Below are 25,521 nucleotides of genomic sequence, written 5' to 3'. Positions count from 1 at the left end.
AGTAATGAAAGTCTCAGGCCGAGGGGTCAGGACTGAGCTGGGTGTCAGAGGGCGCAGGGATATGGGAGTTGTTGTCCAGGGTGTACGGAGTGATCTCAGTGAGGCCATAAGCCAAAAGATCAGAGGGGAAATGGGTGTCCAGGTGAGCATGCGAGCTTCATCCAACCAGAACTCTGTCAAAAGTTGCAGCATGCGTCAGGGAACCAAAATAAAGATGGCTTCTGCAGCAATGGACATGATGGAGCTTGACTGGTCTGACAGTGACTGAAGACATAAAAGAACACATGGACATGCACACACAGGTCGACCTGTAAGCACATATGTGCATTATGGTCTCCAGTAGGAAAAAGCTGGTCTAAACACATTTCATTTGTTATTTTTTTATTGATGCGCTCAACACTATGTCCTTCTGTACTGTGAAGTAGAACAAAGACAGGACAACTTGGCTGTCATATTTTTGTCAGTTACTTCACCTGTGTAATTTAATTCCTGCTGCATAATGTATACTGTAAGAGGTACAAGTGTTAGTAAACACACACACTTGAATGTCTCTAATGAGGCAGCACTGTATGCTAATTCCCCGCTTTATAGTATTTTATGTTTAGTTTAAAGTTTTGGTTAGTTCAAAAGGCTTTGACTTTATCTATTACAAATATAGAGTGTGTTTTTGACATTTTTGAGAATATTTAATCTTTTTTCAATAAATAGAGAAATTTACAAATTGCCTTGCTCCAATCCCTTGCCAGTCACACAAGATCAGATAAGGACTATTTTATCTAAAAATATATATATATATATATATATATATATATATATATATATATATATATATATATAAATAAGTATATATCAGTCACACACTGAGAAGTAGAGCTACTCCAGCCAAGACCCATTTGGCAGGCCGTTCTCTGGTTTTTAAACTAAAAGTCCACACATATGTAGGTCCTCTGATCTTAGTTTTATAGAGAGGACACTCGTAGATGTTCCTAGTCTCATGGCGGTCATTGGGAACAGCTCGAACAGAAATTACAGGCATAGCTGGAGTCAGTTCCTTTAATCGAGCTTCTGTGATCACTCCAGCCTGAGTGTCCCACCTGGCTCCTACAGCAAAATTCAAATGTGTTTAAATAGTTTTACAAGAGTGGGAGAAAGGTATGCTATGTGAAGGACAGTACCTTCCATATAGAGTCCATAAATGTAAGCCCCCTCCCTGGCGGGCTGGTTGAACTCTTCTTTAAATTTCTTGGTCACGTCCACAGTTAGGTTCACTTTGTCTAGTGGCCACTCATTCTTACGGGCCAAAGATTGCATCACAGCTGGAGAACAAGAGCAAAGAACAAAAGTATTCATGGTTTGTGCGAGAAATACTTGTGTAGTAGGATGAGTGCTCTGCTGTGTGGTTACCAGTGAGGAATGACTGCGGGTTGAAAAGTCCAGAGAGCCACACAACACTGGGCAAGGACAGGTCCTGAGTCCGCTGTCCAGTTCCTTACACCGCTGCAGCACATCATTGTACCTAATATACAGAAATATAGTTTAAAATCAACTATTGCAACTATTCTGTCCCAGAACCACACGCACCAAACTGACAGGCTGTAGATAGAGGGATAGGCCAGTTTCGTCCAGGTATCAGGGACATTGTCAAAGAATAGGGCAGTCTGAAGCTTTTCCATTTCAGAAGAAATTGCAAGTTCCCCCTTTTAAATTGAGAGTTAGTGTAAAAGTTGTACAGATAAAAACAGTCATTCACAAAGATAAATGTTTACCTTAAGTCCTAGGTCAAGCTCTTTTAGCGAGCGGCGGATTTCTAAGATCAAAGTGTTCATTCTCTCACACTCTTGGAAACATACCAGGATGTAAGGGGAACGCTCGGCCGTCTTAGATGTGATGTCAGACATATTGTACTCCTCTGGGAGCTTCTCCAGCACCTCGTCTAGAATTGATTTTACCTGCAGGAAAAAAGTTCTACTTGTTATTCCTATTCCTCTTTAACAGAATACATAAAATTGCATTATGTAAAACTGATCAGTATTATGTCAACATCATTTTAAATACATATTTGTCGTACAATGTAAGTGTACTCACCTTCTCCTCCAGAGTCTGTGAGGCCCCTTCCCCCATGACCGCATCAGGAGACTGCAGCTCCAGCAGAGTGTGGAAAAGGGCATCTGATGTCACAGTCAGAAACTCAATTTCTGCGTTGGGGTGCAGCCCATAATGCACTGGGCTCTCATGGGGCAGCATTTCATCGATAAAATCATGATAGCCCTGGAGATGTGGTGAAGGGAAATGATGAGAGCAATCTAGACAGGCATTTTAAAAATATATATTATGATATTACTATACCTGATAGTCCAAATTGGAAGGTACAACAAATCCAGGAGCTAATGAAAGTTTTCTGTCAAACTGAAAAAAGATTATATAATTAGCATTTAATTTACTATTTTGTTTACTTACGCCATGAAGACAAACCTGGTTGGGCTGCATGTATTCTTCCAGGTATGTTCTGCAGAGTCGTCTGTCCCAATCATCAGTGATATGTCCACCATACATGATCTCTCCAAAGAGATACCTTAGGTCCTCCCAGGGCACCTGACAATATAATATAACTGTATTATTCTCTATACTATTACAACATTTAACAAAATCAAAATGTATAAAAAAGAAACACTTTGCACCTGCGCATTAGCCTCTAAATAGTTATAGAGGACATTTACTGATATTGTCAAGTCTCCAGTATTAAAGGGGTACTTTCTGTTCCAGCCCTGAGGCCCAAATTTCCTCCTCTCAGCCACACAGGCATGAAAGTAACACAGGGAGAATAGGATGGTCTTGAATTCCTGTTCACGGCTGCACTGGTCTAAGATATCCTTCAAAGACAACACAGCATGTATGATTGAATCTGCCATTATATCTGGAGCATGTTAAAACACTTGCCTGGTCAAAGTTATCAAGAGCAGCATGTAAGTTGGCATGCATCCCTGTGGGAGGTTCATTGGTTATCTTTATAGCATTTTCTAGAATGCCCTAAAACAAGAAATAGTAAAACATACTGTATTATTTCTGAATAGAAAAGCCTCCAATAGACACTTTAATATAGAAGATAGCTTCATGGCTATATTTATTGTATTGTAGGTCTAATACTAGCATTGTATAGATAAGAGATAGTGTGCATCTATACTGTACCTGGGGGATTATGTGCTCCTGGGGCAATGGTGCTGGCTCTGCACTCATAAAAACACGATAGTCAGGATGACTGCCCTCACAGCAGCGCTCCAGCAGTTTCTCCAGGGAGCCCAGCCACCGCCCGACTAGGTGGATGTTCTGCAGGGGAAAAGCAATCCATTTAAAATTAAATTGTATCTACAATGGTATTCAAATAAAATGTCCCGACCTGTAGTATAACCCAGTGTCCCTCTTTTGCAGCTTGTTCCATGGCAACCTCAGCAACAGCTTCTTGGCCCTGACCCAGCGACACATTGTGAAGCTTTCCAAGGTCAATGGTAAAACCCAGTTTGTTTCCTGTTAACAAAAACACTTTTGCTCTTTTGCTATGTCAGGATAAACTCTAGCATAACACGTAACTCTGAATGTCTCTTATCTCATATCTTCATAGTGCATTTCATACCTAGTGACTCCACATCCTTAAGAGGATCTACACCAGGAGAGAGAATGAAAAATACAGGAGAGGCTGGTCCACTTTCTCTGAAGGACTTTGCAAACTCTGTCTTTCGACCCTCTGTATACTTCACACCAAGTTTCTCTTCGACAAAATTCCTACAGTGTCCAACAGACAGACAAGAGGTACAGTTCAAAGAAAAGCAATTCGATATTGGGGGTTTTATAATAGGACATATTTTACCTTAGAGCATACGTCATGCGATCCGGCCGTATGGCTCTTATGATGATCAGTTTCTGTAGGGCACTTTTGCCCTTCCACTCCTGAGGAAACTTCTCCTTTTCTGGGCACTCAGACTCCACTATCTTCTTCCAGCGTTTCGGTGAACCTTCGATGTCTCGATCCAAACCTCGGAACTCATCAGTAAAGCTCATGACCTGGATCCAAACATCAGTAATCACATTAACACACATTAATTACCTAAAAATGTCTCTGTTTTACTCCTCATTTTCAAACCTTAATAGCGCTCCAAGCTGAGTTAGAGAGAAATTCTAGTTGACTGATGTAACTGTGGTCAATATTGAAGCGTAACAGGAAGTCCAGCTCTCGTACATCTATTTCTTTACTCAAAAGCAGCAGCTAACAATAAAAATCACAAAGTTAAACACAAAAGACTCTCTTCTAATGTGAACCACCCCACAAACGGACACCTGGAAAGCCAGCTGGGCAGTGAAGGTGAGCTTGTCCCTCTCAAACAGTCCTCTGCTGATGTAGATAAAAGTGGAGTATGTGACACAGTCTATGAGAGTGTTCACACGATTCTTCACATCTTCACTCTTCTCTGCTGTCTCCACTGCTTTATGGAACACTACATTAAAGGCCTGACAAAAAAAGTGACATTTAGTTATGTAATAAGTACTATATTTGTCTGGTAGTTACTTACCTTGAGGCTAAATTGGTACATGGCGTTGATTTTGTTCAGGTCATTCATGATAAAGTACAAAAGAGAAGCTCTGACAGCAACAGGCCGATAGTGTTCTCTAGCTTCATTTATCTTGACTTCATTGACCTTGGCTTCCTGGACCTGAGCAAAAGAAGTGGTATATTAAACAAAAAATGCTAATCATGTGTGGCAATTTTAATCCTGCCACTGGCACCTTCATTTCAATTTCAGCAGCAGTGTGTTTGGTGGTCTCCAGCTTCTCCACCAGGACATTGTCACCCAGGAAATTACTCTCTGCAGCTGACAGCCTTGTGAGCAGCTCATCCTCTAGAAGCTTCAGTTCAATCTTAAACATGTTTTGCTGCTTGGTCAGTTCACTCTGGAGGACAGAGACACAGTGTAATTATCCACATGTTATGAATAGAGGGAATAATATAGCAGAAAAAACACCTTCAAGTGCTCAAGGTCTGGTCTCTCCTGATTGACCACCTGGGCCAAGAGCTGATCCTCCAGCCCGTCTCTGGTCACAGTGAAGTTTATGAGAGTGGTCTGAGCTTGAATCTCTGGTTTATAATGAGGACTGGCTAACTTTGTGTGGAGGATTAGCCTAAAACCTGGATGGAAATAGCACTCCTTGTCCCCAACCTTTATACAACTTCAAAAACAGGAAATGATTAAAGTAGAATGAGAAATATAGCTTATGAAAATGAAAAATGTGTACAAGTAGAACATCACAGATTTACCTGCCCTTTTTGATTGTGTGTCGCCCCAACAAAGGGTCAATAACAGGGTCTATAGTTTCTTCTAGATTTTCAATGAGGACAGTTTCTCCAGCCACTACAGCTTGCTCGATTACATCCACATACCTTTAAAAAAGATGTGAGTACATGTTCTGTTTTAAGTTATTTAAGATATGTTATTGTCATAATATTATTTGAACACAGAGTTCATACTCACCCTCTCTGCCCAAGGCTCACAACTTTGAGGGTGCTCCCAAAGCGACTCTTTATCCACTTTATTCCCTGTAGCTGTGGGTCAATGAGAAGAGGCCAGCGCTCACCTGAGAGAATGTAAACACATGGTTTTGGTCAAATATATAAATAAATTGTATGTGTGTAAATTGTGCATTAAAGCATTAAACATAGCTTATTTTTACTAACAGTTCGTGAGGATGGTTGCATTCTCGGTGGACATCTTGTCCCCAGGCAAGCCTTCATTGTTCCACTGGGCTACCATTGCATCATCAGTCAGCATTGACACAGGATCTAAGCCTGGTGTCATGGGAATGGTTGTCTGGAAAAAATGAAAATAAAGTAGTAAATGTTAGAAAGGGAAATTGCAGACAGTAATTTTGGTGTTACCTTTTGTTCACGTAGAAATGGCATCCACATGTTGTCCAGCAAATCTCTCCGGTACTTTTTAGAGAAGGATCCAGCGTAAGAGATGAACGCTGCAGTCAGGAGCACATCTCCACAGAGAGTTTCCTCTTGTTTGTGATACTGGGCCACGGAATGGCCCCAGCGCACATTCTCACTCTGGAAAAAAACATTTATTTGCACCCGTCTTCTGACACTGAAATCAGAAGGCTTTTTCAGTACATTCTCACCTCTAGTCCTTTTACCAGACGATTAGCTAGTTCTATTGTGTTATTTGTGTTATTGACTTCTTCCTGGAAGCGAACTTTCTCTGATGTGGCTGTCATATAAGCTGTGGTTAGAGTTTCCAGATTACCATCTAACTCCTAAGAAAAAATATATTTGCTGATATTTAATAGACAAAATATTAACCATTTTGCTGATATTGACTCCTTAACAATTCATATTAATAGTTAACATTATTTTTTTAAAAGTACACACTCACGGCAAGTTTCCTGCGTATAACCTCTAGTTTTTCAGCGGCCTCTACTAAATCAGCATTGGCCTGAGACAGACACATCCTCTTCATCTCAACTTCACAGAAAACCTGGACAGAGATTGGTGCATGTCAACTCAAAGCCAGTTTCAACTACAACAAATGCAACAAATCTATACTTACAAATATCTACATCGCAGCACAACCGGGGGAAATAAAGTGCAGCCATCATCAAGTATGATCAGGATATAAATTGAAAATCTATTAAAAGTCTACTCTGTACCTCATGGAAGCGTATGATATTAATGACCCAGGCACAGAGGCCCGCGGCAGCTGAGGACTTCTGCTTCACAAAGTCTGGGTTAAACTCTGGGTCACTGAGATAGTCATCTTTTATACACCTCACTGTAGCTTCAGGGATGTGCTCTTTATCAAAGTTTACAAGAGCCTGCAGGAAATCATCCACCTGCAAAGCAGTTTTGTCAAGCGGTATACAAGATTTTAAAGTTTAACTAGAGCCATGTTACATATTTGATTGTGTAAATTAAACATTAGTTTAGCTGTGAAGGGGATTACAGTTTTACTACAAGTTGTCAGTGGAAATATGACCTTGCTCATGATGATCTTGCAGGCCTTCCAGCTGCGATCTTTAGGTATTCGTCCTTGGGGAGCCAGCAGCACCAGAACAGCTGCTGAGACATTGGTGACGATGGCTGGAGGGTTGGGAAATGTCCTCAGTTCTGTCAGGTTTAACTAGACCGCAACCAAGCACACACAATGCATGAATATTTTATAAAACAATATGGTCATAGGCATGAAAGTTTTTACCCTGTTTAGAGTATTTAGAGCTGCATTGGCTGCCTGTAGTGCTGGCTCAGCTTTAGCTAGGTCATCTTCAGTTTCTTGCTGCTGTTTAGTTACTTTGGCTTGAATAGCTGCTACCTAAAATCATAACTGTTAAATGCAGAATGACTGCAAAAAGACATATTCATGCAAACTTATACTATAAATGAACCTTTTGCTCCTCTCCATCTGCCACTGTTCTTTCCAAGTTGAGCTTGTCTTTCTGTTGTCCAATTTTAGCAATAAGAGCCTCAATCTCATTGTTTCTTTGCCACAGCTCTACTTCTTGGACTGCTAACTTAGCCTTTAAATCTTCCACCTAAAACAATTGGTAAAATTCATAAATTGTGTTTTGATATAGTTAATTAAAATTATAATTACTTTTTGTTTAATTTGCTTAATTTTGTTTCTACCTGTGCAGCGGTGGATTTAAGCTTCTGTAGGCCATTCTCCAACCTCTCCATCTTCTGTGTAAGCTCAGTGCGTTTCTTCCCCAGAAGGTTGCCGTAAAGTTTCATAAACTCAAGGAAACTTTTAGGTGTGGTGTAGTTAAAGTGCTTTTCATTCTGCTGGTATTTGACGCTCACCTGTTTGTGCATTAAAACAAGGCACACAATATTAATCAAATGGAGACTTGACATAGTGTCTAGACCGTGGCCCTGACAAAAATAGCTCCTACCTCATTGACACTTGTGTGTGCAAAGGAAATAAATTCACTGATGGAAGACCTTACATTATGCTGCAAAAAAAAAAAAAAAAAAAAAAAATATAAATATATATATCATACATATATGAATACATAAATATATATATATATATATATATATATATATATATATATATATATATATTAGGGGTGTCAAATTATCGTGTTAATTGCGATTAATTAATTACAGTCATATTTAGCGCGTTTGTTTTATTAATCGCGTTAATCTCATTTTTAATCTCTAACTTTAGTGTTTCTGTATGCGAGTTACTTTATTATAAAACCTGTTTTTATGTGTTGTTGGGACAACAACAACACACACACACACAAAAAACACATTTATAAATTTTTTTATTTCGGCAATTCCACTCATTGCCGGAAACCCACACAAAACGCGCACAGTAAGAGCGATGTAAACGTCATGTTAACGTTGGCGGCGTCAATCACACAATGGACGAGGTCGAAGAGCCAGTAGAACAGAGTCAGCAGTGCACAGGTAAAAACGCATTCGTGTCTTGGAAATTATTCTCCCGACGTGAAATATAAAAGAAAATAACAAATATAATATCGTCTACAACTTAAATGTCACTGGTGAAAACAACCTGCATAGGCTCATGATGTCTGCACTACTGTCCTATAGTGACCTGCCACATGAGGGGACACGCACACAAACACACACAAACACACACACACACACAAACACACACAAACACACACCTTCATCATCTTCATTAACCTCAGAACGCGCGGACCACGTTTCCTTCCGTAGTTAATGCGCGGACACCGACGTGCTCCCGTGCGCCGCATGTGGACCGTGTTTTCTCGCGTACGCTGCGTAAACTGCGCTTCCTCCTGTGCGCCTCTAAACCAGAACTAACACCAAAACTAAAACCAGGACTAATCCAGTCCAGGACTAAACCAGGTCTAAACCAGGACTAAACCAGGACTAAACCAGGACTAAAACCAGAACTAAAACCAGGTCTAAACCAGGACTAAACCAGAACTAACACCAGGACTAAAACAAGGACTAAAACCAGTGATCTCATATATAAAGTATTTCTCTATTAATAATATTTTTAATATGGTTATGGTTTGTCTTTAAGTAGACAAAGGTTATTATGTTCAGATTTCCTCATCTTTGCTACTTTACAGCAAACAGTTTCTTATTCATGGAGACTTGGGCTCAACAGCCAATTTGGAGAGATTTGTTAAACAATAAATGACTTTATAAAGTCACTTTTGATCTGCCACAATAATGTAATAATGAATTTAAATGAAAATACCTCAAATTTAAGGCTTTTCTCAGCAATTTTTAGGTGAGATTAAAATTAGATTAATTAATTACAGATCATAATTAATTAATCTCTCAATTTTTTTAATCGCATGACAGCACTAATATATATATATATATATATATATATATATATATATATATATATATATATATATATATATATATATATATATATATATATATATATATATATATATATATATATATACACATATATACATACATATAGTATAAAATAATATACACATTTTTTTTTTTTTTTTTTACCTCTAACCCGTGTATCTTTTCAATAAATGTAGAGCTGACAGACTGCAATGCAAGCTGGGGCCAAGGATGAAACCAGTCTATAGCAGTACAATTGACCAAAGCTGGAAATTTGCGTGCTCGTGTACGCAGAGTAAACCCAACAGGAGAGAAACACAGGACAACCTGAAAGACAGACATGTGCAGTCAAATTAACACTGCTTAAATTATGGACTTTCAAATTTGTGACTATTCGGACCTTCAGCTGCCTTCTTATTCTTTCAATGAAAAAGTTCCAGCAGTTGTCTCTGCTGTCTATTAGGCCTAAGCCTCTCAACTCCATTCGAATCGCTGCCACAATCATATCTACCTCTTCATCGCTGAATAGATCTGGGATATCACCTAAGATATTACAATATTAGAAGCTGTAACAATCTTATTTAATCAAATAACAGATACGATGATACCTGATGCCAGCATGTCATTGATGAGAACCAGGAACCGCTCATCTGGAATCTGGGCATCTGTGTGAAGGAATACTGTCCCAATATTTTTCACTCCTACTTTGATATACAAGGCTGCTATATCACTCTGGATATCACATAACAAAACAAAGAACATTGCCTCAATTCACATTTAATGAACTGGAAGACTAGTCAGTATCACATAATTAACTGTGTAGTGTGTAACCTTGAGATCACTGATGCCATAGCCTTTGCGCAGTGTGATTTGGAATACTTCCAGAGAACTGAGGAAGGCAGCCAGCCGACATAGACTCTGCTTTCCACTCCCACCGACGCCCACAAGAAGAGCATTACCATAAGGGGCCTCCAGAATACGGCTAATACGACACCTTTAGACAAAAAGAAACAGCATTCATTGAGCCTGGTGTGTGGTCTGTGTTAGCCCTCCCTCGTCCATCTATCAGCAATGTCTATCCGAGGCGTGTGGGTCTTACACATGCTGGATAGCTTCTTCAAACAACACTAGGTCCATGACAGCGTGCAGCTCATTATAATGCTCTAGAGCCTCTGCCAGAGTCTTCTGGAGTTTCTCCCAGTCTGAGGCCTAAGAACACAATCAAATAAACAAATGAACTGGGACTTTGGTCTTTGTGTGAGAGCTGCAAATCAGTTCAGATAGAGCCCGGATAATGTAATGGATTTACGCTCTTATCAGAAGTGCTAATCATTATTTTCTACTTTAAAATCCTTATAGAAACAAATGGCCATTAGCTTTCTAATGACAGTCCATTCATCTTAATTTCTATGCTGACAGATTAGATCTGACAGTGGAGTCCATGCTGTGACGTCTCTGAATATGTGCACTTCAGATAATACACACAGATAATTGACTGAAGTCCGACACAATTAAACAACTTTGTCTTTATTACTGCAGTTAATTAGGAATATAAATGGCTGCCAGGGGGAAACAGTATGGACTACAGAACAGAGTGGGTCTAACCATCTTGTGTCAGACCTGGTGATAGCGAGGCTCCCCAAGTCCTTGTGCAAAGTGACAGTACACCAGTGGTTGGTGGATGAACATGGACTCATCTATTCCCTGCGGACCAAAATAATAATCATAAGAAAATCCTGTCAAAGCTAAGGCCAAATTTGAAATACAAACAATAAAAGCACCTCGAAGTATCTTTTGCCAGTGTCCAGTAGTATTTTTAAACAGTTCCACGTCTTTTTCTTCCATCAGTTTGTCGGAGTAGACCCTTGAACACTCGTGCAGCCACAGGTGCACAAGCTCCATGGGGTAACGAATACACTCAGGCAGGGCAAATAGGATGCCCTGTACATCACAAGATCATGAAAATAAAACTATATCAATCTCAAGCAGGGATGCACCAATACTGATATCTGATATTGGTGCCAAAACTGGACAATTTACTGTATTGGATCTTGGTTTCCAAATATACATTCAGCCAATGTCCTAGTTTGACTCATAAATTCATGTAAGACAATTTACTGGTGTAGTTGCCCCAAAAATACTTTTATTTACATAAAGCTGTTCTGTAGTTACCTGAAGGATAAACTACAGCTACATAACACAATTAGATAAATTCTGTCTTATTTTATTTTAGAATAGGAAATATATGTTGTTTACAGTCTCAGCACTGGTATCGTTTAATCGGCAGATACTTAAAGCTATAGTATCAAAATCAGTATTCAGAACTGAAAATCAGTGAATCCCTAATCTCAAGGTGAAAAAATCTTATCCTAGAGATATTGTCAAAAGAAGATAGATATAATAGTGCAGGCAGTAAATATTGACATTACAGATTAAATTTACCTGAAAGATATTGGAGAGGTCTCGCAGGTTGAATATGTAATGAAATCGTATGGCAGTTGGGAGAAAGTTCTGGCTAATTTTCTGATGTAGACAAATGGCAGCCTTAAAAATAAATGAGATATAGAGCTGTCAATATGAATGTGGTTGTACCATAGACTGTATATATAAATGGACACAGCTAACCTGCGAGCCGTCACGTTTCAAGTGGGAAGTGTTCATGGAGGCACTTCTGGCTTCAACTGACTTTACACTGAAAAAGTGTCACCCCTTTCTCTGTAACTGCTGCAGTGAGCCTCGCCATTTTAGTCTTAAAATGTTCGTATTAACTCGCTCTACATGATCCTGGTGTTTTTATTTCACTATTTTGTTCGTAAATAAATTCCTTTCCTAATATGGAACTGGCTCCAAAATATGCTCCTTATATGCTAGCTTCATTTGACTGGAGCTGAACCCCATGGGTGATGTCACACTCCCTTAGTCCACTTCTTTATACAGTCTATGGCTTGCATACACAAACAAAATACAAAATATTTTCAGTGTATATCACCTGTATTAGAGTCCCTACTGATCGAGAAACTCCATAGCTGAAACCTCCTTGGAGAAAGTGAGCAGACAGTATGCTTGAGAAGATGGTGGCTAATGCATCAGCACCTGGGAAATGCACTGCAAATACAGCAAAGTGCCTCTGCAAATGAAAGATAGCATTATAAGTATTTAACAGGTCACAGCATAGCACAGCACAGAGAAGGATACATTTTAAATGCCATTCACCTGGAGTCTGGGGTTGATGGAGAAGCTTCCCGCAGTTGGATTCATACAGGTAATATACTGACAGTTATGGATTTTCTTGAGTACCAGCCGCTGCCTGTCATACCTATAATTGTATTTTGGACTGTCACTGTATCATGGTTTGAATATGTGCATGCATTGTGTGTGCCAATAGGCTGTGTTCCCCGTAACATGGTAATAGTCTAGTTTAAATTTGAGCTGGAGAACAGACCAGGCCTCTGGTGAAATAACTGTCAGATTGCAGATGTGGTGACCTGGTTTATGATTAACATTTCTCTAATTACTGGGCCTATCCACATGAAACAAAAACTAGCACCTTGCACATCATCTCTGTCTGTATAACCACACACAAGTGAAATTATTTATCACAATAGCTTCAGAAAGTGGTGTCATTATTCAAACCATGATTGTTGTAGTTGAAAGGACTTTAAGACACAAGATTACTATAGCAAGTTTGTGAACACAATCTCTAATTAAATTAATTAAATTGATTGAAATCTTCCATTTACTTACATAGGCCCTGCCCTCCATCTGAAAATTGTCATCATCAAATTCTAGACCGTGAAGGCAACTTATAGGTTAGTGTTTCTGCTCACCAGTGGTTGTAGTCGAGATGCTGCCGAATGAGCGTGTGGGGTTGGACTGTCCCATAAACGTCAACCTCAGGCATGTTGAGGTCATCTATGAAATAGATAAGTCTCTTGGGAGTTGGAGGAGCAAATTTACGGCCTGCTTTTTTCTCAAGAGGTTTCTCCAAGACTCCTGTGATCCAAATGTTGAATGAGACACCACTGTGCTACTATACAGAACTAAACAAACAACATTATTAGTATCTACAGGAAAGCTTTAATTGTTCTTACTTTGGAGCATGGCAGAAGTAGTGTAGTAGTTGAAGGGCACTTTAGCCACCATGAAGTCCTCTTTTAGCTTGGAAACCTTATCACACACTAGAATTGTTTTACCCACTCCTGCATTTCCTACTAACATAATGGGTTTGCCTCGCTGGAGCAACAGGTCCATGAAGTACGTCAGACAAATGGTTTCAGGAGTGTGGACCAATACTGTCTAAAACAAAATAACACAGAATATAATCACTGACATAATATATTTATTTGTGATAATATTGCAATAAAAAGTCAAATAGACCTGCAAAGGGACATCAGGCTCAAGTTCAAAGGGCACTATGGTTTCACTCCAGGGAGTAAACTTTTTGGTCTCTGGGTCAATGTAATAATCAAAGACTGTGCCCTGTGACGGAAACTTCACTGCTCTCATCTCTTTACACCACCATCGGCTAAATTCAGCCTTATAGTCGTTCAGCTGTGGATAACACAGTGGTAACATTTATCTGACCTCTTCTCGTTGACCCACATTATTATACATATCACAATATGTATGTTAACTATTTAAATAAGCTTTACATGATCTTGGAAGAGTGCTCCTCCAAATGCCCAAACACAAGCAAAGACGAAGTAAACCTCATACAGTTCTCTGGGAGAGTCTGGAGGAGTATTCTCATTGGTCAGCAGGCAGTCCAATAAAGAACACAGTGTCTATTTATAACAAAATGCAGTGTATGTATGAGAAAGTGCAAAAGTCATATAATAAGAAATCTGAATAATTTATTATGTTACTGTGACATCTGTGTAGTCACCTATACCTGAACCATGCTATTTTCTGGCATTGGTGTGATGGTTTTGAGGTTGCAGCGCACTTGCTCCAGACAATAAGGAACATACTTGTCAAAAAGGATGGTAAGGTTTGCCCGCTCTGACTGGGCCTGTTTCATTTCTATCCAGCTGGCGACATAACTAAACAAACAGAATTCACACTATGCAAATAACATATGGCATTAATGCGTGTATGTTCTTCTTTGCCTTACGAGCTCCAGCCAATGTCCTGCGGGTTGACATAAAGAATTCCTGCTCTGGACACGGTGGCAGGTGTAGCAGCTTTTAAATGTGAAATCTCAAACAGCAAACGCATAGAGGATGACAGGCTGATCCTCTCATTACTGGCCAGGGTGAGAACCTACAAAAATATGGATTAGGCTAAAATATGATTAAGTACATTATGTAAATTCTAGAGCAGTCTAAGGTGTCCCTGCTTAGACTGCTGCCCCCGCGATCCCCGGATAAGCAGAAGAAAATGGATGGATGGATATAAATTCTATAGAATATATAAAAAAATTACCTTATTGTCATCCATGACTGTGTTGAGTGACTCGATCCACATAGGGTCAATATCCCCATCAAGAACAATCCATTTTGGGCCATCATGTCCCACTGAAGTCAGTTCTCTCATTGTAGAGGAAAACAAACCTGTGGCAAAGACAGTTTCATGAATTTGATGAATAGTATAGTAATATAATATTAATACACTATGTAGAGTGCCATATAGATCATGATCGTTAAAAGAGAAGGTTAAAATACAGTTTAAAAATAAGTGTTTCTTTTACCATCTTTCCACTCCCTCGTGGCAGGGTGTAGGAAACCAAAAAGCTCATCTGTCGTTACGGCTTTAGGATTCATGTCAGTCCAAATAGGCTTCATCTTCATATTTGAATAAGTTCTGTGTAGAGTCTTTAAGATCTGATAAGACATACATACACAAAAATACATAGACACACTTATACATTTACTCAATCATATGCCAACCTTTATAATGACGTAATATATGTAAACAACTATGTGGATTTATAAATTATATACCTGGCTCTTTCCAGTGCCTGGCCCACCAACTACAAACACAGAGTGACGGACGGCAAGCAGCTCCTCCAGCTGAGTGACCTAAGGAAATATTATATAATTTTAATATCATTGCATCACAGGGAGACATACAGTACAGTATACAATAAAATAATGAAACCTTAAGTATGAAATTCTCCTCAGGCTGAAGTCGCAGTTCACCCACAGACAGACGCACAGCTTTTTCAAGCTCTGGATCCTTCTTCCTTGGCACATCTAACTGAGGAAACAAGTCACTGATGAGCCCCAAGAATATTGGCACATCGCTGGTCACAATCTTTGGGAGATTGAAGTCTCTTAAGGCTCGCATCAGTACCTTTACAGAAAAGAAGTGAAAGACAGAGATTAAAAAATCCAAATTTAGCAAGTGGTTTACATAATTAAGAAAAAAAACCCATCATATTTGCATTTCTATCTAGTCTACACACTTGTTCCTCAGGCCTGCTCCTGTCCTCCCTCTTCAGAGATCCAGCCACAACAAGAACAGATTTGATGGCCCTCAAGCCCCAGTCATAGTGATCCTGACAGATACATTAGACAGTAGAGAAATTATTATTTATGACTTAAAACATCTGGCCTAACTATGTTACATTTCAAGAATCAGTGTTAAGTTTGGCATCAGAGTGTATCGATTTATTTTTGACATTCAGTAGCTATACCTGTTTGGACAGCAGCTCTTTGCAGAGGGTATAGAGGCTTATAAACTTGCGTGCCAAAAGCCGAGCATCTATAAATCCTTCTGCCACCAACATGATTTCACAGATCAGCTCAAAGTCAGGGATCACCATGGCACATGGCCTGGAAACAAACAGAATTTAGCGTGGTCACATGAGCTGCATTAAACCCTACTGTGCAACAAGACTTAAAAAGAAGAGTAAACCTGAATAGTGCTTTAAGATTCTCTGGCAGCTGTGCTCGACCAGCATAACCTGGGTTCAGAGTGATGAAGATCCCCACAGTTGGTTTCAATTCTATTTCTTCTCCCAAGAAATAGAATCTAAAACAAAGGTATTAATGTTAATATTTCGTGTGCTGTGTGATGAAACATTTCTATTCACCTGTGTTTTTTATTGCGTATGGCATCCTGGATAGTTTTGACTTGTACAGCTACAACTGACAATACTTCGACTGAAATCCTGTTGAATTCATCAAAGCATCCCCATACTCCTGTTTGAGCCAGTCCTTTGTAAATATTGCCTATGGACTGTATTTGACAAGATGAAGATCAAATAAAAAGTCAAAGAACAAACAAATGAGATGATACCATATTCACCTTGTAATCCATCTGTTCAGAGCAATTGAAGACATACACCATGATGCCCAGGGAGCGCCCCAAATCTTTAGTGGTCTCAGTCTTACCAGTTCCAGCTGGGCCAGAGGGAGCACCGCTCATAGTCAGGTGTAGGGACTGAGTCAGGGTTATGTAACACCTCAACAAGAATTTTAACATATAAGATACAAAATAAAAGTCTGAATGGAAAGATTTACACATATTTTTTTAAACTTCACTAACTAGATACAAAAAGACAGACACACTTCACATGCACCTGTCAGTGAGTGGGGTGATGACTAGTCTGTTTGTGTTTCCCAGATACTCATAGCTGAACTGGAACTGGGCATCACAAATGTTCACATAACAATGCCTGGTTTCATCATCCCATCGATGGCGCAGTTGAGAAAGCCATGAAAACGCCTGGGCTGTTGTAACCTGTTCATTGTAAAACATGAAACTTTTCTAAATATTCCGTGTATAAATACTCACAATATCATGTATAATGCTCCTATGTGCCTTACCTTTTGACTTATCAGACTAGCAACTACATCTCTAGCATGTACATCAATAGTACAGATTGTCATTATCTTCTGTCTGTCTCCAGGTGTTAATTCACCAAGTAACATGTGAATTAGTGAGTTTAGCTGTGTGATCTTAAACATGCACACACACATGGACGTTAGTTATAATTAAATGGTCAGGTTATATTTCCCCCCAAAACTGTGTAAACATACTTGTTTTTTGTTGTAGTCTTTTAGGGCTGTTTCAAACCCTTCCTCTACTCTCTCAAAAGCTATTACTACATCTGTTGCCCACCACACCTGACTTCCAGTCAAGCCCACCTACACATGAGGCAAAACAAACTTTAGCAAGCACTATATCAAGACCAGCTTTAAATTATACGATGTTTGAACCTGTGCAGGATAGTCAAAGAGCCACTGATCTCGAGGTTTGTCTTCATATGCAGCTACTGCCTCCTGGATCTCTTTACGGACTGTACTACGCATGGAGTTCTCCAATGCACTTAACCATGACTCTGCCTGAAAAACCCACCAGGCAAAGATCAGTGCTGAGATCTGCAGTAATGACAGCTCGTCAGCAGATATGTCCAGTACCTGTCCTTCACACACACAAGCCTCTGAGAAGGGAACATACTCTCCCTCTCGGCTGTACATGCCAATCGCTACGGCAATCCCCTCTTCCTCTTTGCCTCCTCCTCGCTCCGAGTCTGTGAAGCGTAGGTCTGCTATGTTGTCAAATAACTTTAACAAATGTCTTGTCACCTAAAAATGTAGAAACAAAATAAATATAAATTCCAGTCAAACATAAACTACTGTATGTTACACCAAATATTCAGAGAAGGTAAAGATCACCTGTTTGGGCTGTGTTCCCTTTGAGACTATTTCCAACAGATCAGAGGCAGACACAAAATAAAACCTAGGGAAAGTGAGTCGTTTGGTCTCCAGATACTCAGCCAGTGCCTTCTCACACACAGACAGTCTCTGCTGCAGGGCCTCAAGGTTCTCCAAAAAGCCAGGGAAGTTGGTTACCTCCACTACATTACAATTCTCTATCGTCTTAGTCATCAATGACTGTGGGAAAGACAAAAGAAAACTATTATGAGGACAGATGTGTTTCAGACATGTTTGGTGTTTTTCTACATGCTTAAATGTTTGTCTTACATGAAGGTCATTGTGTATTCCCTGGAAGCGTTCAGCATCACTGGCCAGCTGGCAGCGGATGTCGTCACTGTTGGTGAAGATACTGTTGAGATGAGCCCACGTCCTCTGCACTGACATCCAGGACGAGATGACTAGGTCTGCCACCATCAGCTTCCTCTGCCAGCCACTCACCTCTGTCTGGAAATACTCTACATACTTACTCATCAGGATGTTCTGAAGCTGGATCTACAGATAAATTGTGCTGTAATGAGTTTCAGGCAACTTGTGCAGTGCCAATATATGTTCAGAAAATCTGTAACACATGCTGACCTGATTGTCCTCCAGTGTTTCTATAAGGTTCTCATCTGCTTTAAGCAGAGGCATCCCTGTGCTGGTATGAGTCTCATAGGACAATGACATTATGCTCCATGTTTGAGTGATCTCTGCCAAGACCTAGGAAAAAGTGACAATTTTCTTTAAAAAACATATTTGTTATATCAAATGTTAATCATGCAAAATGTAGAAACTCACCTTTTCTATAGCCATTTCTTTTACAGCCTTATCTACTATGTTTTTGACCTCCTCTTCCACACGATGGAGTTGTAACTCCAATAAGTCTCCAAGGGTAGTGCCTTTTCCCATCACAAATGTTACCTGTAAATAAATAACGTTACATCGCATGTCAGAGGACAGTGTCAATTCAGTTTAAGAAGAGCTAAAAACAAATAATATTTACAGAATTTCTCCACTAGGATGTAGAATCTTACCCCAGTAGTGTTCATAAGCTGCTGCCAATGCCGCTCCCTGACAGCTGAGTTCTGCAGTTCATTTACTGCTCTTAAAGATGTGAGCATGTTTTTCACTGTGGACTCTAGCCCCATGTACACATCCCACACTCGTACCTCTTTATCCAACAGCTTCATCTCCTACAACCAGACAAGAAAATCACAAACAAATTTTGAAAATAAAATGATAAAATTATGAATTAACTTTACTTTAGCAAATCGTCTGAGCTCCATATCCATTTGTTCAACATTGATCTCCTTCCATGGTGTTTTAGTCCAGTCTTCTATACTGGTCTGAAAGGTAAGAATCACCTTTATTTCTATGCTAAGCATTAAGATTTTAATATTATATTTATACATACGTATATCACAATTATGTTTACCTTAACAAAGATGACCATATCCCAAACAGCCTTGACCAACACAATGTCTGAACGGCACTGCCGGAGCTGTCTATAATCTGGAAAGCTGACTTCAAACAGATTGGCTGTGTCTTGAAGCTTTTTCATTTCAGCTTCCATCACTGCCACTCCATGATGACACTGGAAAATATAAAAATAGTCATCCCTCTTTAATTTTATGCATTGGCAAATTTAGATAAATCTGAAAAAGTTTTCCTTACCGAATCAAGTTTTCGGTATGGTTCCTCTACACTTATCCTGAAAATCGATTCAGTTCGAAAGTGTTCTCTAAACTCATGCTGCTTGACCTATAAGCCAAAGTATGGTTCAGTGAATACAAACAATAACTAGTACACAAAAGATATGTTCACATGATAAGGTAGGGGTCAGGTCTATCAGTCATACATAATGCATAAAAGAAAATGAGAGGGTTTACATGTCAGCTATTGAGCTCTTTGTTGGGGGCAGCAACAGTGACATCCTATACAGGTCACACAAAGACTCACCTCAAACCGGACACACTTCCTGCGGATAACTGAAACCTCATTAGACTGCAGAGGTGCCACTTCATGTTTAACGGTGAATGCAATTTTCTTCAGACTTTTCCACTTCTCTGGGAGCTCCTGTGATCAAACATAACATTATATTTGAGTTTATCACTATAATCAATTAGGATAGCATTCTTTGGGCTTTTTATGTGGAATGGTTTTGGACATGAATATAGTTATAAAACAAAAAAAATATCAGTTACTATTGACAATAAACAAACAGATTAATCACTAGAATCGCTTTTAGAGGAAATACAGGGTACTCAGAGTTTAAGACAAAGCTGAACCACTGAATGATGATGTCATACACACACATACCTCAAGCTGGATGTATACACTCTCTGGCAGCTGCTGTCCATAGGTTTTCAGAAGCTCAGCAGTGGACTTGAGAGGTTTGAAGTGTTGATCATTGCTTATCTGTCTGTCTCTCATGGCCATCAGATGCCCCATAATGTCCACAAGTCCAGCATAATCACCATCAGTTACTTTTTTAGAGAGCCCTCGGGCCGTGTCCTGGACGAAAGCGGAGAGATCCCTTACGCTGAAGAGCAAGGGACATAATATTATGGAAATATTATAGCCGTAAGGTAGAATTATGATCCCCAAAAAACTATTCCAACTATTACTACTTTAGTTTGCAAGTATAATGAGTCATAGAATTTAATTATTCAACCAATTACTAAGTTAAAATCTAATATAAGTAGTAAAAATAACTAAAAATTCCCCTCTAGTATAAAGAAAAAATACCCATGATAAATACTGACCTCCAAAAATTATTGTTCCATTTACCATGTTTTGAACAACATAGCAATTATCATGACAGGTCTATATTACTGAATTGTTTATTTATGATTTTCTTTCATATTTGACATGTACAAGATATATGATAAATAATAAAAATCATGTCTTACCTCTGGTTCACATGGTTAAGGAGATGCTCCTTGAACATCCAGCTCCACCTTTTGATCACATTCATCAGTGTGTGTTTGAATGGTGAAATGTCCAGCTGGAGCCACCCACAGAACACCCTGCAGTCCTCCATCTTACTGACACGCTCATACAGAGACTCAAACATGTTTATCTGGACAAAAAAATTTGATTAGTTAGTATGGTATATTTTAAGTTCAAGAGTTCAAGGGAAACATGCCCACTTGTTCTTTAAAGTTGTCCAGTGTGGGTGGATTTTTCTTCAGTTCATAGTCAGCATAAAGTTCAGCCTCTTCAGTACTTAGCACATGGCCATAGAGCAAAAACTGCCTCATGAATTCAGACCTGATATGAAAAATAATAAAATTCTTTACAAGAATTTCATGCCAGTGTAAGTGTCATAAATTAATATAAATCACCTATCATCAGTCCAGAGGTAACGGTAACTAGCAAATGATCCCTGGTATTCTTTGACCTACAAATAGAAAACATTTTAAAAATAAAAAGATGCAAAATGACCAATGGGACACTAGTTAATTTCTTACTTTGGCAATAGCAGCACGTGCTCTTGAACGGATTGTGCGGCACATCTCAGACAAATCCTCCATTTCATTTATGTCCTTCTACAAACCCAAGGTGACAGAAAAGAGTTTACATTTTGTCAGAGAAAATACTAGTCCACAGAATTAAAAAAGTTTATTTGCACCTGATAATTATCCAACATCTTATGCTTAGCCACACGTGGAATAAAAGATGCCATTTTAGCGATGTTAGTGACCATCGTATCAACAATGTCATAAAAGTTGCCAGTCTGCCCAAAGTCCAGACGGGGGTCAAATGTCATTTCGTTGTTATTGAGAACCAACTGGAGTCCAAATAGTGGTAAAATATGTTGTTCTGAGTCTGTGTTATCAATGAGGTACTGCAGGGAGCACCGCACTGCACTAGAGAATCCTGACAGGATCATGTGGTCCACGTAGTCTGTATACGCCTGCCATTCGGCACTCTCTAAAGCTGTCACTCCAAGCAGAGACTGGTTCTCCTGTAAATATAACAAATACATTGATTTCAGAGGCTCTTTACAGTGGAACAAATACAAAGAGATATAAACAAACCTGCAGTAGTTTGTGAACATCTTCTCCAGTACTCTTAATAAGTGTGTGCTGTTTGGTAACACTGTCTTCAATGTCAGTGAAGCTGAGTAACGTCGACGTGCGACTTTTTCTAGTGATAAAAGCTCGGTGACTAAACCTTCCCATGAGAGCCTGGATGGCCTCCACATTAGCCTTGCTCTTATGGACACGACTAGAGAGGCTCTGATAACACAAAGAGGCATGATTGTAATGGAAAACCACTTACATCTGTTTTTGAGTAATTTTTTTTTTAGATTATTTTTTATCTAACTGGCAGTAACTCATTTCTTACATATTATGGTTTGAAATAAGATATAATAATAATAAGCAATGAAATTCAGTACTCTGATAAGGTCTCGTGTGCTCTCAATGTAGGACCACAGGTCATCCTGAGCCCAGGTTAATTCTCTCACAGCAGGCTCGAGCTGCTGCCTTGCTCTGTCCATCTCAGCTTTGACGAGGCCCAGTTCCACAGCCAGGATGGTGCTGTGCAGCTGATTATACCACTGAGTTATAAAGGTCAGTGTCTGTGTGTACTGCCGAACAGAGTGAAAATGTGTTAGATTTATCGATTATAGAAAACATAAGAGTGGGTCGCTCACCATGTGGAGGCGCTCACGATTGGAGTAGAGGTGTAGAGCTGCTTTAGGAATGCTCTGATTTTTTAGGATTCCTAGATACTTCACCTCTCGCAATACAGAGGTTAACTTGTGAGAAATATTAACAGGAACAAGTATGAATAAACTTGAGACAGCTTTGTTGACTGATTAGTTTGAACCAACTTACCACAGGACTGAAGTTGACCTGGAACATGCCTGTGTCCCTCTCTACAGTCAGCAGTGGATCACTCAGATGTTTCTGGCACATTCCCTCCAGTCCCACAGTCCACTCTTTGAAGAGCTCGTCATCGTGTTGATCTAAGACTGTCAGTATACGCTCGCACCTCTGTAACACGTCATCAGCCTCTGCACTGCCTAGAGGCCTTATCAAAAGAATGGCATGGTATGTTCAGTTATTTTCAAATTAGTGCCACTGAAGTGTTACAAAATATTTTTAGTGTTTGACAAAAATAAAATCAACCTATGTATGAATTGTAGATTGACCTCCGTTTTAGCGTGTTTTACCTTGAACAGTGTGCAAACATTTTGTGCATATATATTGTAAAAGGTATTGAGAGTCATACATTTGTGCGAGCTGGCAAAGGTTGCTCCTGTTAGTGAGAATACGCTTCCGAAGTTCTTGAGACCACTCAAGGTTTCCAGCCACAGATGGCATGTTTTTCCCCAAAATGACTGTGCCAGACTGCAACTGAAATGTAAATGTAATGACCAGATTATGTTACTATATTACAAACAAAACAGGAATGGAGAATAATATTTCTTACTTGGTCTTTGTGCTGGTCAAGAATACACTGACAATGATCTATCTCCTCACTGAACATAGTTAGCACCACATTATAGTTTGGAGAAAACAACTGGTGAATCCTAGGTCTGTCAAGCAGCGTTCCAAATATTTTCAATAACTTGATGTGGAAAAAACAAACAAACAAGTTTGCAGGGGACAATATAAACATAATTATGCATATAGTCTCTGCTTAATGCTATGACCAAGCCACTACTGTGAGAGAAGATGCTGAAGGAAACCTTAAAGGTGGACTTGAGGTTTTTGGAGTGCTGAAAAGCCAGATTAAGAACTGTTCCCAGCCTCTGGTCAAAATCTTTGGTCTGCTCCGTAAATGTTTTGAAATGTTGCACAAAATCCTGTGTAAAAATCAAAAATATGGTTACTAGTTTGAAAAATTAACTAATGGTCAATACAAATGTAAAAAAGTCCATCACCCGCTCCTTTAGCTTTGTTGCTAAGCAACTACTTTATTTGACTGTGTTTCAATTACTGCACTGCTGGGCATAGTCAATAATTGTATTATTATTCCGTGGCTGCTTCTATTTATTCATTGTCAATTGATCTCAACCCACAGGGTCTTTTAACTAAATTAAATGTATCAAATAGTGTTTTAGCTGATTCTCACATTTTTGGTGTAGTCTAAAGGGTCATATTTGCTTTCTCTGAGCGCTCTCCATCGGTCATGAAACTCCTCATTCAGGGTAAAAACCATCTCATTTAACACCTTCCCTCTCGATCCACCCAGTTCAACTTTCTCCAACTTCAGAAAGTCCAAAGCTGTTGCAAATAACCCCTGTGGATTCAATATTAACATATGTATCAGAGTATAATTTTATAATAATTCTCTCAAAAAAACCTGCAGACCTCAACCATATGCAGTCTCTCCATGATGCGATCTGTTCGTTGAAACACCAGTGAAGCAGGAAAGTCCCAGAGCTTCACTAAGTGGCTGTATTTGTAATACTGGGGCACCTGCTGCCTGTACGTATGGAACAGCTGCTTGAAAGTCTGGAGTACTGTGATTGTAATCTGGACACGCTCCACACCTTCCTCCAGCTCCATCTTAAAAAGCTCCTCTGGGATCAGGTATGCAAACGCCTGTAGACAATCATAAGCAGGTTAAATGTGAAGTTAAATAACAAATGTGCAAGTTTCACTTTCTTCTCTGTGCACAAGGGGGTTACCTTTTCAATGATCAAGTTGCAAAACTCCTGCAGAAGCACCACCATGCGCTGTGGAGTGCAATAGTATTTGGAGTGGCTCCAGATGAGACAGAGAGTGTGATAGAGAGGATGGAGCAAAATCTCTGTGTGTGGAAAACTCCTCTCTTCTAAGTTACTGATCGTCCTACGCAGTGGCCGAAGATACAGGTCAATGTCGTCTGCTTCCAGCACCGCTAAAACAACAGATCATTTTAATGATTTAATAGCAATGGATGGATTATAAAGGTTAATCTAATTCGACAAGAGACCATCATCAACTTTGCGGCAGACATCCAGGAAAGCATAATAGTAACTGCTTTCAACCCTCTTCAGGATGTCCATGATCTTTTTCACTTTAGGACTTTGGATCTGAAATGAAATTCACGAATTAAAAAATATACTGCACACTAAAATAAGTGTGTCAATGCCACCACATCCAAAATCTACTATCAGTCTTTACTTGAGACTGAATGCCCCGAAGATTCTCTCGTTGAGTAGACCAGAAATGGAGCTCCACGCTGGGGACTGGGTGGTCTCCCCCGTGCAGCATCGCACCAGAGTCTTTTTGTAGCACGGTCCATATCTGCCCTGACCACTGAATAATGAGAGTTTCGATGGAGTATAACAGTCCACTGTCTACGGGCCAACCAGTCGGGCTGAGAGAAGACAGAGAGGTACATATAATGATAGGTAAGTAACGAATAAACAAACTTAACTTAGGCACTACCTAAAATATACAGATGCATGAATAGATAAGTTATTAAAATTATATAAACTTAAACACATTCGACATCCGGTTTAACAGATTTATGTATCCGGTGCACAGAAATTTTCGCGGTAATTTGCATCGT

The 25,521-nt window shown here is 39.4% G+C and overlaps 1 protein-coding gene across 1 annotated transcript; it reads right to left on the bottom strand.

Annotated features, from left to right (window-relative positions):
• Positions 1-853: 853 nt before the first annotated feature.
• On the bottom strand, positions 854-25,235 carry LOC110173385 (dynein axonemal heavy chain 11-like). Its single transcript, XM_055151874.1, is given in 91 exon segments — positions 854-1,101; positions 1,176-1,316; positions 1,405-1,476; positions 1,479-1,516; positions 1,582-1,697; positions 1,767-1,949; positions 2,086-2,268; positions 2,347-2,406; positions 2,473-2,592; positions 2,679-2,870; positions 2,938-3,027; positions 3,187-3,324; positions 3,395-3,522; positions 3,629-3,777; positions 3,863-4,056; positions 4,136-4,258; positions 4,330-4,500; positions 4,563-4,703; positions 4,777-4,941; positions 5,013-5,217; positions 5,306-5,428; positions 5,520-5,622; positions 5,723-5,855; positions 5,924-6,097; positions 6,169-6,303; positions 6,423-6,524; positions 6,597-6,602; positions 6,697-6,879; positions 7,023-7,166; positions 7,242-7,355; positions 7,429-7,575; positions 7,670-7,843; positions 7,936-7,995; positions 9,524-9,685; positions 9,759-9,901; positions 9,967-10,090; positions 10,190-10,352; positions 10,458-10,567; positions 10,979-11,062; positions 11,140-11,176; positions 11,178-11,299; positions 11,801-11,902; positions 12,348-12,485; positions 12,572-12,674; positions 13,186-13,351; positions 13,450-13,654; positions 13,736-13,909; positions 14,011-14,142; positions 14,250-14,400; positions 14,472-14,620; positions 14,783-14,910; positions 15,048-15,180; positions 15,301-15,378; positions 15,458-15,652; positions 15,765-15,857; positions 15,996-16,134; positions 16,217-16,333; positions 16,395-16,540; positions 16,610-16,766; positions 16,884-17,044; positions 17,131-17,262; positions 17,344-17,451; positions 17,524-17,649; positions 17,725-17,892; positions 17,983-18,201; positions 18,292-18,516; positions 18,601-18,723; positions 18,802-18,924; positions 19,038-19,196; positions 19,266-19,349; positions 19,439-19,597; positions 19,678-19,764; positions 19,963-20,079; positions 20,323-20,545; positions 20,916-21,085; positions 21,156-21,276; positions 21,351-21,406; positions 21,477-21,554; positions 21,638-21,973; positions 22,047-22,247; positions 22,409-22,600; positions 22,667-22,771; positions 22,851-23,046; positions 23,248-23,372; positions 23,449-23,586; positions 23,708-23,824; positions 24,094-24,261; positions 24,333-24,566; positions 24,653-24,864; positions 24,940-25,039; positions 25,131-25,235. Coding segments are annotated over 91 exon segments (12,759 nt in total). The 5' UTR covers positions 25,221-25,235.
• Between the last annotated feature and the right edge of the window lie 286 nt (positions 25,236-25,521).

Source organism: Boleophthalmus pectinirostris, unplaced genomic scaffold, assembly GCF_026225935.1.
Source record: "Boleophthalmus pectinirostris isolate CB_2022bp ecotype Guang Dong unplaced genomic scaffold, ASM2622593v1 HiC_scaffold_16, whole genome shotgun sequence".
In the NCBI taxonomy this organism is placed as follows: Eukaryota; Metazoa; Chordata; class Actinopteri; order Gobiiformes; family Gobiidae; genus Boleophthalmus; species Boleophthalmus pectinirostris.
This window is presented reverse-complemented; position numbering and strand designations above follow the sequence as displayed.